This window comes from Rhopilema esculentum, chromosome 3, assembly GCF_057945365.1.
Source record: "Rhopilema esculentum isolate cy_ngs chromosome 3, ASM5794536v1, whole genome shotgun sequence".
In the NCBI taxonomy this organism is placed as follows: domain Eukaryota; kingdom Metazoa; phylum Cnidaria; class Scyphozoa; order Rhizostomeae; family Rhizostomatidae; genus Rhopilema; species Rhopilema esculentum.
The window spans coordinates 400,062-415,894 of NC_142817.1; the positions used below are offsets into that span (position 1 = coordinate 400,062).

The following is a 15,833-nucleotide window of genomic DNA, read 5'->3' on the forward strand; positions in this document are numbered from 1 at the left end:
AGGTTTTTTATTTATAACAAATGTGAGAGAGCAAAGGGTGATTTTCGATATGCCTGTAACGTTTTCCTCGATAGAAACACGTAACTAACCTTTCTTAAGGCCGGAAAATGAATTTTTTTAAATATTCCTAAATTTAGTGTGACACGAAAAAAGGTGCTTGGGATGATATATCACTTGCTGCACAACGATGTAGATGTTTTATCAATATATGCGGAAATATTATGCTGAAAAGGGCTACCACCATTCCAACTTTTTTTGTCAAACAAAATATATTCTTCTTAAAAAGGAAACCTAGACTCTAGAATTAAGTAATTGAACCTTCCCATGAGAAACTTAAAGTTAATGCATAGTTTTGATGGTCAAGTATCTCATACATTCATATAAATGCATTGATACATGCATAGTCATTTATAGTGTTTCTTCAGGGCATATATGTGTGCCCCTTCTGTCCTGTGTCCCCCACAGCTTGTACGATTTATTTTAGTACATGTATGCAATCTGCACAGCATTTAGAACTAAAGAAAATATCTTGAAATGTTCAAAATCTTGTCTACTTGTTCTTATTTATTTCGATAGGATTATGTGATGTTGATAAGCTAAAGATTTTTCATGTTTCACAGCAGCCTTTTAGTTAAGGCCATGGAACAGGTCTTCTGAGTGCCGTCATGGACTTTGTGTTTTAATAGATTTAGATGCATTCTCCCCCAATTTTCTTGCGAAGTATATTTCCACGAATATTTACTACATTTTTACTCATACCCTTTTTTCTATAGTGTTCGCCAATCAAAAGAGCGGTCAGTCTTATTGAATACGTGTCGGTCACTGCCGGTCTTATGTTCATCCGACAGGTCAGTAACTTTTCCCCAATCCACCTTTAAATAGGCACCTGTCCTTAGACACCTAGAGTACAGCTGGTTTACACCCTTGTTTTATCTTTTTTTGTATAAAAACTATAAGAGATATCGATAAAATTGATGAGTAGCAAATAACAGGAATGGCTGCTCTGTTCAGAAATAAAATGCACAATAAATTTAAGTTGGTTGTAGTCGTATTTTGAAAATTTTTCACATCGTTTTAATCTAACATACAGAGCGTCATTATGATAGTAATTTTGTGAGGCTATTGATTGTCTTTTCGTTAATGTATTTGCAGTTGTATGACACATACCCGCATCAAGACTTAGTGTGGCAAGCATCGCTATGAAAGGAATTTTTCTAATAATTGTTTATCTTGCAAGAAACTGGATGCTAGATGTCAGTTGATTCTTGCTGTGCGTGTGTGTCTCCTGAGTGTCAATCGACATAAATGCAATCTTTGTAGAGCCCTTCATCATAACGTCTTGTGGATACATATTTCTACATGTATTTGCCTTTATTGTTTGATTTTGCCGTTGTCTTTAGGTCCTGAAGCAGCCTGGAAGCCTGTCCGCGAAGGATCGGAAAAAGCTGGCTGACATGGCAGTTGAATGCTATACGGAACAGGTAGTGGCATACCTGTTATGCCTCCTAACATTATACATCCTCTGATAAGCATATTTTACAGTGTTAAAATTAGCATTAGTTGATCCTGTATTATTTATGAAGAATACTTTGCCCTTCCCTTATCATCAAACACGCTCTTAATAAGCAAAGTTTAAAAAGCTTCATAAACATAATTGAATTGTAAACATAATCTAAATACTTACACCTTGTTCATATAGCCTCAGGTCATAATTTTAAAAGACATGTAAATTCTTTTTGAAAAATTTTGTTTGCTAATTTTTGTGAAATTGCTCTAAAGCTGAATTCATTTTGCTCCGTATACTGGAGGTAAAGATATGCCATCCACATTTGCTTCTATCAGCATTTTGATTGGTTCAATTTAGTATGACCAGACCTGTAGGTTTGACCTACAAAAGTTCAAATTGGTATGACCAGACCGGGCCTACTAAAGTTCCAATTATTATGAACAGACCAGATCCTTACAGGTTCCAATTGTTATCACAAGACCGGGCCTACTTGAGTTCCAATTAGTATGAACAGACCAGATCCTTACAGGTTCAAATTGTTATCACAAGACCGGGCCTACTTAAGTTCCAATTAGTATGAACCGACTGGATTTTCACTGGTTCCAGTTGTTATCACAAGACCGGGCCTATAGACCCTGAAACGTTCCATTTTTAGACTACATACAGCTGTTTTACCATAGCATCTGCATTTTTCAGGTTCTAGAGAAACAGAAGCCTGTGAACTTTCGAGCGAAGGTTTTTGAATCATTTATGTAAGATATCTATAAATCTGTATTTCATTTAAATGTTGAAGTGAACCTTATTTTGTTTCGACTTACCTTTTTTGACTGAGATTTGGATAGAGTGTGTCACAACCCAATCTCGATTTTCCCTTTTTCCCGAATTTTTAATTTCGAAATAAAAGAGTTACATCTTTATCGTTAACGTAACCAAAAGTCTAAATTTCGAACTTCTGTTTTGGAAGTATTCGTTAGCTGATATAGGGGGAATTTTATTTTCCTTCCAGGCAGTTCTTACGGGACAATTTTGACTACGACCCCCAAGTGGCAATGGAACGTCTCGCAAAGCATGGAATGATTGATTGCTTGTTTGAAGTCGGAAAAGTAAGAGAACTCGTATAACACACTAATTAGCGACTTATCAGTGACGGTTTTTACCTGTTGAAATATGTGAAGTTTTTCATTTTCGCCAGTTATCAAAAATAACTTTCAAGTTCTTACAACGTTTAAAACACATTTACTGTATTAAGTTACTCCTTTTACACGATTTAGATAAGATTTTGTAGTCTTTTCTGAGGAACCTTAAGGGTTTTCTAGTCAAAGTTATTGTCACCTGATTCTTATTGATCCTTTTAAAAGCTATAGTTAAGTGGGTTTCTGTCCTTAAAACCGTCCTTAACAGAAAACACATGCTTTTGCTTCCCAAAGCTGGAAGTTCCTCGCGCCTTTAACCCATTTCAACACACAGCAAAATTTATTACAATCTTTATCCACAATTTTTCATTCACGACGGGGGTTTTATCAGGTTAACTAAAAACGACATTCTTATTGCATTTTCAGCTATATGTGCAATGATATTTCGTACCTTAATGCAAAAGCTACTCTTCAAAGTTGTTCCATGATTGCTTTTTTGTCTGTCTGCCCTAGATGTAAACACCTCCGGCAATACTTAAAGCTGAGGATAGGAGTTGAGGATTAATTTAAGATCGTATCTTCTTCTAAAATAGTCAGTTTTATTTAATTGTTTTTTAATCATCCCTTTCTGGATACAAGGCAACAGTACGATTTGGCAACTGGGTCTGTCTTGCACATCCAGCTATGTGTCTTCCCCAGTGGATCAAGCCATTTTTTGTTAACTGCAACCACTAATTGGCGTCACTTTATGTCATAGTCATTGGTCATTTTGCTGGAGGCCTCGTTGGTATACTGATTTCCGAGTCGAAATCTGTTCCTAAAATTTCTTTACAGGGAAATGCCAGAATAAAGGGTTGATCGTTGACTCGCGATTTCCATAGTAGCACTGGTAAACTGTACTTGTCGAAAATTTCACAATGGAGTGTGTCAACCTTGCATTTCTTTCATGATTGTGCCACAAATTAACAAGAAACTTGGTATATATTTCTAGGTACTTTATTCCTGCAAATGCATCATAAACATTTCCTCTGCACGTCACTGTCAGAGAAAGTAGTCGAGCGAATTATCAGCCTAACAATGAAAACTTGTGCATTCTGAGCGAGTGGCCTAAATGTGGAATTCTTTGCTATGTTTCAGACTAAAGGACTGATCAAGGAAGCTTTAGATTTGTGTGCTTCAAGAGGATTTTATCACCTTTCACCTTCAATCCAAAACATGCTGTTGGATCGAGGATACGATGACATTTTGTGCGCGGCTAATAACGGTGCCTTCATTTCCTACATGAAGCCAGAGGAGGCTGTTAAGTTCTTGCTTATGCACGTGAGTTTTTTCTCGTCAGATGTTCTCAAACACACTGATTGTCCTCACTGACAGTGTCTTTCGTGTGAATCTCTAAAAGATGTAATTTTCTCGTATTCTTTTAGACAGGACATGTTTGTTTGATCTTCAGTTTGTGTATGAAAGTCTGAAAGAGGAAATAGAAGCTTTTGTCTTTATTGACCAAAGTCGTACCAATGTTATTTTAGGTATTTGCCAGAATTTGTTATGGAAGATATGTTAATTTTGAAAGCCTTAAGTCACTGAATTACTTGGAAAATGTATCAAAGAACATTAATTCCTTTAATCATAGATCTAGTTAATGCCTCCCTTGGCAATTTTTTCCGAACGTTATTGACATCAGTAGGCTTGGACGTTTGCTGTACGTAAATTAATAAACAACTGGAGAACGTAAAGGAGCGGAATACTAACAATATTTGTTCTTTTTTATGAAATATTAATGCCAGTGGTGCCCTTCTTTGGACGCCTTAGGAAGCACCGAACATTCCTTCTCCTTGTTCTTACAGCCTGATGTGACGAAATCATTTATTCGTCTTTTGGATTCGATTGTTTTCCATCTAGAAGAAACCTCTTTATTGCTAATTGCGCGATTGTTTGATCCATCTCGAACATTTATTAAACCATACTTGGAGAAAGCAGAAGCGATGCACACCAAAAGGTAAAACTGCACATTCCCTACAAGTCTTTTTCGCATTTGTTCTCTCGACTCTCGAACATAAATGAGTATCTTAATGAATTGTGCCGTCTTTTTCATCTTTGAGAGACATTTAAGAGCCGATGCTTCGTATATACTTTGTTCAATGTAAACTCAAACTCCAACTTGTCCTTTGGAAGGCATTCATTCCATGTTGCATACCTATACCAGGCACTGCTTGCAATGCTTTAACTTGTCTTCGTGTACCATGTCTCCAGAAATGAATGTATCAGTAACGCATATATATTGCTGTTTCGATTTCGTTTACCCCCAATCTTTTGTCATTTTTACTGCTCCAACGTTTTCTTAAGACTCTTTTTTCCTAATCAGAAGCTCAAAAGATTTTTTTTCGTAGAAGTCCTTCGATCGTTTCCTTGGCATCAACTTCAAGCTCGGAGGGTGGTTTGGTATGTGGGCCGGTGCTTAATTCGCCTTTAATCTCAACCTATCAGGCTGTTTCGGTTTATAGATGCATACACTGCCAGCATTAAAAAGATTGAAGATAGCTCAATTGGAATTCTGGCCAAGCTAATTCACAATTTTTCTATCAATAAACAGAAAGAAACACGTGGATTTCGCTACATTCTTTGTAATTTTGAATTGTAAGAGTGGATTTTTCATTTTTTAGGATTCGTTTGACATTCCCACCATTTCTACCATATTTGAAGTTTTTTTGAAAACCATTTTGATTTTGAATGGCAAGCGATCGCCATTAACTCAACTACCAGACAGGTATTATTAATTTATTAACTTTTTTGTGACTTTATTTATAAATCATTATGGCGTTATTTGTAAATACTTGTAAATGAAGCACGTAACTAAGTGCTTTAATGCTGTATTACAACACGATATTGTTCTTGGGCCATTTTCAGTACTCAATGTCCCATTAAAAATTGCTGATATTTCTTCTGATTGTCTTCATCTTTAATTTTGTTTTTGCTGGGTAGACGTTACTGCGTACGCAGTTTTTTCCAGATGTAGTTGGTTTTAATTTCATCAATTGCTTTTTCTTGAGAGGTTCTTTTATAACGTAAAATTGGGAAGTTTTCTCGATATTTACTCTTACTTGCCTGCGTATAACTGTTTCTTGTTCATTGAACATTTATTGCTTTTTCCATAAAAATAATATGCTCTTTTATTAGATTGCCCAAACTTTTAGAGGAGATGTATTCCGGTGTTGAGTGATATGAGGCTATCTTTGCAGAAGAAAAATACATGAGATCAGTTTCATACTCTTTATTCAATACTTATCCACGTTCGTCTTTATGGGCTTTATGACAAAATAAGGATTACAGAAAATAAGGATAAGTCATAAGAATTTGATGATTTTTGCAAACGCCCGCGTTGATGTATTCGAGGCTGACAAAGTTTGTAATCGGCGAGGAAGCTCACAGAAGGCAAAGTTTCCTAATAATGCCAAAAGGTAACCACCCTCATCCTAAAAGATTGCAGTTAACCAATTTGCTGTTCATTGCAGCGAGACGTAGAGAAGGTACCATCAAATAGTTTGTCGTCACCTTCCTTTAAACAAGGTTAACCTATCCATCCGCAACGGTTGTATTCGCAATAGAGAATGTTTGCATATCCAGGGCCGCACAAAAAACAGATAGCAAACAACAGAACAAGTGAACAGTTTTTTTGGGGTACAGAACTTGAAAATGGCTTTGAAAAAGGCAAACATTTTACAACATATTAACTAAAAGCTTTTTCGTCTGACACTTCTCAGAGCATAAACGACAGAATGAAGGTCCGAAAGATCACGATGAAAAATATATAACCAGTTGTGGATTGAAGTAGGCCAGTCAGAAAAACGCAAGCACAAGACCGGTATAGTTGACCAATCAGTGCTGCGTGCCTATAGAAAAATTACCACTGGAGTCCAAGAGAGAAAACGAGCTCCTGTCTACACAATGGCGGCTTTTTTGTTTGTATGTAGATCGATTCCAAAACTGCTCGATGGAAAGACGACCGGGCTCTGCCAATCATCCGAAACATGTCGTCATTATGGAGTTTAGCACAATCTGGGTTGTCTAAAAGATGTTGACCGATGGCAGAATCACTTGTTCTAACAGTTTTTCTAGACCTACAAGATCGAGGAGGATGTTCACTTTGAGGGGCAGTTCTGTTTCTTATGTTGGATAGAACATGCTGTTTTATCCTATCCCCCAATCTTTGGGTTGTGCGTCCTACGTAGCCAGAATCACACTGGCACGTAAATTCATAAATGACGGAACATTTTTGGTTGGTAGGAATGCAATCCTTTTGAATGGATGGAAGGGCTCTCCTAGTGCTGTAAAAAAATACAAGGATTGACAGCAAAGAAACATTTTGTAATGGCTTGCCTAATCTGTCTCTCAAACATTTTCTAAGTTTTCTAAGTTGCTTGACCAATGTAAAGAAGCGCATAAAGCAACAACTGTTTCTACTGTTTTGACAAGATGTACCAAACAATGCTGCCATGACATTGCATCTTTGCTCTGAACGGCAGAATAGAACCAAAAAAGAAACTGGCTACTTTAATGCCTCTATGTTTTTGGCTTTGTTAAGAACATTGTTCATCGCTGTTTTTTTACAAAGGAATAAAAAAACTGAAAAACAATCTGTCCTGGTGCATTTTTGCAATTTTTCATGGATTCTGCACTTCACGTGCAAATTACTGCTGATTTAACAAGCAAATAGACGCTTCCCTATTTTTCAAAATCTTTACAGATCTAGTTTTGAAAATGTTTGTTGTGAAAAACTTTGGTGTTGGTTGTTTTGATATTGGTTTATCCTACTGCAGCTGCTGTTATGATTTCTCTGTTGTTTTTCAAGGAAGTCGATTCTTAAGTACCTCATTGGTCAGAACAGCTCTACATCTTTAAGACGCAGTCGAACGGTGCGTTAGCCTCATTTCTAAAGATTCTTCAGTTTATCATAAACTAATCTTTCGAATGAATGAACATATGCTCATGTTCTATGTTGGCTAAAAAAATTACAACTTTCACCTACTTTATCTTAAAAAAATAGAATCGAGATCCAACCCACCTTCGTGCCTTTTTGTTGATCATAAACATAAATTTCAATTCTTAACAGACCAGTACGAGGAGCCTGGACACGAACATGGATATTGAGCCTACTACCCTGGCATGTGGCAGAAATCACATTGCCTACGTATCTCATGACGGCGATGTTTTCACCTGGGGACGATCAAGCCATGGAAGGTCATTTATTCTTCCATGTGGAACGCCTTTTTCAAATGCTTTACTTAAATAATACCTTCTCTGATATTCTCTGATAACTGTAAGCCTTACCAAATCTCTTTTCATTATTTATTCACAGCATGTTATTAACTGTAAATTAATCTGTGATTGCTGCTAAACAGCGTTTAAGAATATTTTTAAATGTGTGTTGTAAACAATTTCGTCTCTGTAAATAGAAGATTTTTCAATTTTAGACTGGGCCATGGAGATTTGATAGAAGAAAAGGGAATTTCGATGCCGTTTAGAGTGGAAGGGCTTCATATGCATGGGTAGGACCGCAATGGAGTTCACGGCTTGCTCTTATCTCTTTTATTCTGTTTAAAAATACTTTTGATTCGGTCAGCAATGACAAGTCAATCACCATGTCAATAACGCAGTAATATCCTGAACAGATATGTATGATATAAGGTATCGAGTAAAGCAAACTACTGCTGTGATCAGTTGAAAAGGGGGGCTCCCAAATTGGCGTAAAAATGTATTGAATCAGTGAGAAATTTATTTAAAATAATCAATTTAGTTGCTTTGTAAACCAGATCAGCATACAACATATTTGCAAGAGCTTACTGCAGAATAATCGTTGCCATTGGAAAGGATATTGTCTAAGGCAGTCAAATGCTCAATAGACCAACTCGACTCACGGCCTCGTTTTGAAAAAAAATCTTCAAATTCTTTTGTACAAGATTTTTAACCTCAGATTCGGATTAAGAGCAATGATTTTAGTCTACTTGGAAATTTTTATTATGGTATTGCTCACGATATTGATTTTATGACGACATAAAGATAAAAAATTTATAAGAGATTTGACCGTGATTGGCGTCTAGCGGGGTAAAGTTTCACCCGGAATTATTTTTGCGGTCAAATCCCTTGCAAGTTTTCAAACTTCATTTCTCCATAAAATCTAAATTACAAGCACCAACAAAATGAAAAATTGTATCCAGCCTAAATCTATTGTGATTAAACCAAATCTGAGCTTAAAAAAGTCGTATAATTAAATTTGGAGAAATTTCCAAAACGTGGCCGTAAGTCGAATTGGTCTATAGGCTAAACTTTTATTGTAGTTGTCTGTGCGGCTAGTTTGTGACACTGAAAATATTGTTTTTTTTAACTGTGTGCGCAGCCAGAAAATTTTCAAACCTCTACCAAGGCGTCGCATAATATTTAAATATAGAGATGAGAGAATGAGACACGGTGTTGTGACGTAGATCTTGACATTTCCTTTTGCAAATTATCTTATTTATTGTTTTCAAATGACTTTTCTTCCTTCTCTCTGGCAGGATTCAAGTCCTTTCAATAGCCTGCGGGGCTGCACACACAGTTGCGGTTTGCAGAGAAGGGGTTAGTCTCACTAACGCTTCCTTAGCTCTAGTGATTTTATCAATTAGACACGTGGAATTCTTTTATGAAGTCTTTAATTTAATTACGCTTTTTCAGTTACAATTCTCAGTGGCAGTAGAATGTAAGGCGACCCTGACCAAAATACGAGTTTTCTATTTTGCTTTTTTGCCATTTATCACTCAAAGCTCCCTAATGATCGCTTAAAGCCTTTGCTGTGCGAGATTCATCCTCGTATTTTCCGTCTTCGCATGTCCTTTGCCCTTCTTTCTCTGTTTTGTCTGACGCTGATGTTCTTCTACACTTCCTTCATATCTACTGATCTTAATTTTCAGGTTTATTCATGGGGATTTAACAATTTTGGACAGGTGAGTTCGCCAATAAAAGTTAATTCGAATACTTTTCCGTAGCCTGTTTTTTTCTGCGCAGAAAATAGAAGGTTTCACGTGCACTATCGTTGTTTAAGTATTTAACCGAAATTTAATAGGTGCCTTCAAAAACTTGTTATAGTAACCTTAATATGCTATAGTAGGCTTAAAAAACTTGTATAGGATCCTTACTATGCTATAGTAGGCTTCAAAAGCTTGCTATAGTAGATTGGGGGAATTTTATTTCCTGAACAGAAATGTGCAGTTTCTTGTATCGAGAAGGCCATGTTTACACATCCAAAATTAAAACATTGCAATGATACTGAAAGTGATTTACTGAATTAATGCAAATAAAAGAAAAATAATAAAAATATACGTGAAAAAGTTAGCAATTAGATGAAACAAAATCGGTATCTTAACGATTTATTATGTTTTTTAGTTCCTGCACTGTTAAAAAGTTATAGAAACAATTATAAGTGAGGGCCTTCAGCCTCTTATTCCCCTCCAGTGACGCCGTGCTTGTCATGAAAATAATTTACAACTTAAATTAATTTGCATGGACTCAACCTTGCCCTCATAAACATATGCATCAATCATTGCATCCATTGGCTATGACTTTCGGTAAGAAATGCTTTCGCATTGCAAATAACGGAGCTTTTCCTTACATACCTGTTCCGTTCTCTAAAATGCATAACGGAGCATTTCCTTACATACCTGTTTCGTTCTCTAAAATGCATAACGGAGCTTTTCCTTACATACCTGTTCCGTTCTTGGCGCCCTGCAAAATCTTCGATTGCCCTGCGAAATCGACTATTTTTTGGATTGGGGGGGGGGGTGTTACACCCCCCCCACACCCTCCCCCCCCTTCCCCGGTAGTTTCGCCCCTGGTAGCAGGCTTCAAAAATTTGCTATAGTAGCCTTAATATGCTATAGTAGGCTTCAAAAACTTGTATAGGATCCTTACTATGCTATAGTAGGCTTCAAAAGCTTGCTATAGTAGCCTTAATATGCTGTAGAAGATCTGTCGGAAATATCTGCTTAATTTTAACTGCTCCAATGAATGGTAAACAGATGATTCGCAGTCTAGGCTGCAAAAAAATCGCTTGAACTTCGGCTATAAACTGAGTCGCGTACTTTGAACAAGCTTTCGGGTGTCATCAGCTGTTTTCTTTATTAGTTTTTTACGAAATTGTGGTCTTGTAGGCAGAATAAAAAGAGACGTTAAATGTACTTCGTTTATTATCTGGCCAACATTTCTGTGTCTATTTCCTGACATGCAATTCAATCACATATACTAAATACCAGTGAAAGCTACGAATCATACACAATTGTAAATTTTAAGCGACCATGGGAAATCACATAGTGAGAGTTTTGCCTTTGATCAAAAGTATAGGACTCACGAACACTAGCTGGACCTTGATAGATACTTCTCATGGCAGCTCATTCATACTGTCATTAGTCACGCATTTTATCTTTTGAGAATTTATTTAGAGAAGCGGAAAAGCTGCAGATCGTTTAGCAAAGAGGAGAAGGAAGCAAATGAGGACGAAAAGAACGATAAGGAAATTGTCAGGCAAAACTAAATATATGATGATTAATTGCTTCAACTGATTGTCAGCCTTTATTGCAAAATGACACAGATTGTTGACAACACTGTTCTTTATGTTGCTAACGAAGTGATTTAACAACACTATTGCAAAGTCGAAGTGGTTGCCATTTTAATGCCACCAATTTTCGGCAAGGAAGAAACCCCTAAGAATGATACCGGTCTGTTGCTACTCAATATCAAGGAAATTAATCTGCAATATTAATTCGCAGGCTCAAGATTGTAAGGTGCCATTGGTGTGATCTCGCGTTTATTCATTGTTTCTTGACTAAAAACATCAAGCAACAAAAACCTTAGGTTGTCTCGTGTTGACTATTATGATATTTCCGTTTCTCGCCAGGATGAGAAGATGGGTCTTTTATTTCAAAACGTGACAGCCTTTCGTCCATTTCCAATTCACATTAAATACAAACCCCTATTTGTGTCACCGATGGAACTGAGCTGACAATTTATCATTTGTTAAAATCATTGGTCAGGAACTTTTATTTTCATTAAAATCATTCTTCAGGAACTCCCGCTTCTTCGCTGCTCCCCTTTTTTGCCTCTTCGCTTCCTCCTTTTTCCAACTCCTCTGTACCATTTGCACGCCAGTTCTTAATGGCTATTATACCCAGGGTGGATCGTTCACAGCTCTACAAAACCAGGTTTTTATATTTTTGCAAGCTTGGTGATCTAATCAAAAAGCTTTTCAGTTTCAAACTACATTCCATCAAGGTTGTCATTCAATAAATATACCTGTTACTCATTACCTTTAGCTTGGCGTTGGCGACATACGTCGACGAAGCCGCCCATGCTTAATATCACAATTGACTCCCAAGAATGTTGTTGCTGTTGCTGCTGGGTATTATCATACGCTTGCTGTCGATGGAGATCACAAAGTCTGGGCATGGGGCTGGGGTATTCATGGACAGCTTGGTGTAAAGTCAGCTGAAAATGCGAAAGTCCCCGTTAACGTTGCACTGCTTAATTCACAAAAGGCGATTCAAGTTGCCGCTGGACATTCCCACAGTGTCGTCCTTTCGTCCAAGGTTTTCAGTTTTTTAATTTTTGTGAATCTTGAAATAAATCTCGAATGTAATCTGCTCTGTTGATTATATTAATCATTTAGCCAACAGCCTCAAAGATAGTCGATAGTAGCCGATAGATACTAACTTGACTGAAGCCATTCATCAATCAATGATGAATTGATTGGTATACCATCAATTCGTAGCCATTGATAGGTAGCCATTCGTAGCCATCAATCAATGGCTAATTGATGAGCGTGTGATTGTTATCACGTATCCTGAGTTGTTTGCTGACAGATGGCTTAAGCCACTTTTGTATCACATCTGATGACATCTGATTAGCAGTCAGATTTTTTAGCTTCGTATTTTTTTTCAAAATTCCCCTTTTTACAATTCCAAAGTTTCCCTGATTTTTGGCACTTCATGTGTGTGTTATTGTTTCCACATTCTTGAATATTCGTTATTTTTTCGGTTTGTTTTTCTGCATTCTCCCTTCTAAAGGATTAATGTTCTGTTTTGCATATGAAAGAAGTAAATACTTAAGCTGTAAATACATTTCGTAATACCAATCGCTTTATTTTAGGGATACGTTTTCACTTTTGGTTCAGGTAGGTACTGTGGACTTTCTATCTTGGAGATATATCATTTCTATTCAATTAATTCTTTTTCTGTTGGATACATAACCAGTAGCTCAATACTATTCAAAGTTCTAAAGACATTTTTTAGCAGTCTTTAGTGTTTAGCAACTCTAAGATTCATCAACTGTTGAACTTGAATACTTTTGAACTATTTTCAGTAACAATTGCAGGTCCATTTTCTGTTTGACTTTGGTTATTTGTGGATATCCAATGAATGTTCCTTCGAGAGTGCTACGATGCTTTTTCCTTCAGGCTTGTACGGCCAGCTCGGCATTGGTGTCAATACCAAAATGACAACTCCCAAAGTGGTGAAAACGCTTATTGATGAGCCTATCTATTACATTGCATGTGGTTCTTTTGAAACTGTAAGCACTTGAATTCTGATACAAATTAGCAAGCTATTGTAGATTATTATGAATAACAGCATGTTTTATAGCCATTTTCTCCAATGAATTCGAAAATATTTTTGCTGCTCCAGATGTCAGATTCTCAGGCTTCAAATTTTTAAATTAGGTCGCCTTTATCTCAACTTTAAGACTTACATTGTTAAATGTTAGAATGGCAAATATATTACCCTAAGTTCAGCCTGATTCATTGGTTTTTATTTTCCATAATATTTTGCCATCTGCCTCACAATTTTTGACCAACAACAATCTATATTGTTTTGCATACATTTGTTCAGATTGGCTATATGTTAGAGATCGAGATTCTGTCATGGGTTTTTTCGTTCTTTTAGATAGCTATATCAGAAGACCAGACGCTCTATTCATGGGGTAGAAACTACAAACAGTTCCATATATGTGCTGTACGTTTAGCATGAATGGTTATTGGATAAATTGTTTAGTTTGAACTTTGAAATTGAAGATTAGCTTGAACTGATATTGTGTAAAAAAATTTCTTGCATTTTTCAAAACGTTCTAAGCTGCAAATAATTTACATTTCTGTCTTCTTTTATTCAGAAGAAATTTCCCAAGTTTGAAAGATTTAGTGCTGGGCACAGCCCTTGTGGGTTAATTGATTCTGTCTGCTGGAAAGTGTGATATTAACGCTGAGTTCGGGCAGCGTAGCGAAATCGGGTGGCTCATGATCCTGAAGCGGTTTTTTGAATGCAAAATAGACTCAGTTACTATACTCAAATTATGTCTTTGTTTCATCATGTTTCGAGAAAGTTGTTTCAAAGTTCGAATCATTGGCTGGAAGAATGCTAAAATGTTTTCTGGGATTCAATTGGGCTTCTTTTTTTTATTCCTGATAAGCATTTTGTAGATTGTGTAGCCATGTACTATATAAAAGCTTGTCTTTTGGTGGCAGAAAGCGGAAAGTGCAACGAGTGGGCGCCATCTTGCTAGCTCCATGGCAACAGACTTGAGTCATAAGTATTATCCAGAAGAGTTGCCTTTTCGCCTTCCAGAGCAGATAGCACAGGTACTTTCTCGATTAAAATTTTTAAACAGCCTTGACGTACCGCATGATTTCAGGAAAGAAGAGAAAACATGAAAAATGCTTTATTTTCCTTGGTGCAAAAAAATAACCTGTTTTTCGGCAAACAAAAGATGTAGGTTATAACTTTTGTTGAATTTTAGACGTTGAGGAGAACAATTACATTTTAGTAGCATATGTGGCGAGTAATTTCCGTAAACTATGATTTATGATCAAATCTAATTGTTTAAAGAATAGATTTTCTTTTTGTCAGCTCCTTTTCATCTAAGTTTCTTGACCCTTTTATTTCACTATGGAGGCTTGACCAATGTTTCGTTGCATGATTTCGTTGTATCTTCATGGTATTTGATGGGTGACTTCATAATATCGTTTTAGCTGTCAGTTGGTAACTGGCATTTTGTTGCTCTTACCACCGTTGGGCAAGTGTATACTTGGGGATGCAATGACTGCGGCCAGCTAGGGCACTACAACAAGATTGATCAGGTGACCATGCAACTTTTTTATGATTCATGGCAATTTCTTAGAATTGGATGGTGCTGTGTAATCTCTTGTGCTGGTACCGTTTTATATCAATTTATGTCAGATACTAGCCTTGTAACTCGTTTTTAACACAACATTTCAAGACTGTTAACAATTTATTGATATGAATTATTATGGCAGTAAATACGTAGGCATTAGCAATGCAAATGAAGTTACGGTGCCATTATTGCTTTGTTTTGCCTTTTTCAGGTATTGCAAGACCCCCTTGTTGATTATAAACTTTACATTGCTGCAAATGCCCCTTGCCTTTTGATTTCTGTGTCTTTCTCTCTAAATCCTCTTTTTGAATTAAGATCACTCCTCGCCCGGTCAAAGCGCTGTCAAGAAGGTTTATCACGTCAGTTGCTGCTGGCTCGGAATTTACCGTTTGCGTTGATGCTGAAGATCAGGTGTTTGCCTGGGGCAAAGCTGATGCTGGTCAGGTATTTCAATATCGGCATCGGTTCTCGCTTCAACCACTGCCTATCGTACACGTTGGCTTTGCAGCAAATTATATTTTGGAATTAATGCTAGATTTCGCTACTTTTTAAAAAGCATAATAACGATGATATGTAAGTAAATTGTACCAGGAAAATTTTTTTAAATGAATAACGACGTTTTGAGCATAGCCCGTTGACTTGAAAACGGGCTATTCTGGAAACGTCGTTATTTATTTAAAAAAAATTTCCTGGTACAATTTACTTACATTGATTGTTATTATAGCATTATATTGTACCGCACGCAATCTAGTATATTTTAAAAAGCAGTGTGAATTCCATTTGTATCAACATTTTCTGCTTGTTAAGTAATAGAATTGAGTTAAATAATGTCCAAAAATAGTCATGATACATTATAACTCTGACCAATTATTGATACGTGCACTCACAGCTAAAACCTAAGGACTGCCAAATGTGCAGCTCCATCCATTGTCAAGCGCTCTAAAATATCAATAGTTGAGCGAGCGTTTGAAAGTTTCTTCAGTGATATTGTTCACCATTTTCTACAGTTTTTC

General features: G+C 36.6%; 1 protein-coding gene across 1 annotated transcript in view; it reads left to right on the top strand.

The window, feature by feature from the left end:
- LOC135692757 (uncharacterized) overlaps window positions 1–15,833 on the top strand; it is a 34,363-nt gene that overhangs the window by 11,567 nt on the left and 6,963 nt on the right. Inside the window, exons 15-34 of the mRNA XM_065211049.2 lie at window positions 774–848; window positions 1,401–1,481; window positions 2,204–2,259; window positions 2,514–2,610; window positions 3,778–3,960; window positions 4,485–4,636; window positions 5,028–5,079; window positions 5,301–5,404; window positions 7,487–7,550; window positions 7,748–7,875; window positions 8,109–8,183; window positions 9,189–9,249; window positions 9,582–9,614; window positions 11,976–12,248; window positions 12,808–12,832; window positions 13,115–13,227; window positions 13,599–13,667; window positions 14,174–14,287; window positions 14,678–14,785; window positions 15,136–15,264. Coding sequence (XP_065067121.2) covers window positions 774–848; window positions 1,401–1,481; window positions 2,204–2,259; window positions 2,514–2,610; window positions 3,778–3,960; window positions 4,485–4,636; window positions 5,028–5,079; window positions 5,301–5,404; window positions 7,487–7,550; window positions 7,748–7,875; window positions 8,109–8,183; window positions 9,189–9,249; window positions 9,582–9,614; window positions 11,976–12,248; window positions 12,808–12,832; window positions 13,115–13,227; window positions 13,599–13,667; window positions 14,174–14,287; window positions 14,678–14,785; window positions 15,136–15,264 — 1,992 coding nt within the window. The remainder of the gene's footprint in view (window positions 1–773; window positions 849–1,400; window positions 1,482–2,203; window positions 2,260–2,513; window positions 2,611–3,777; window positions 3,961–4,484; window positions 4,637–5,027; window positions 5,080–5,300; window positions 5,405–7,486; window positions 7,551–7,747; window positions 7,876–8,108; window positions 8,184–9,188; window positions 9,250–9,581; window positions 9,615–11,975; window positions 12,249–12,807; window positions 12,833–13,114; window positions 13,228–13,598; window positions 13,668–14,173; window positions 14,288–14,677; window positions 14,786–15,135; window positions 15,265–15,833) is intronic.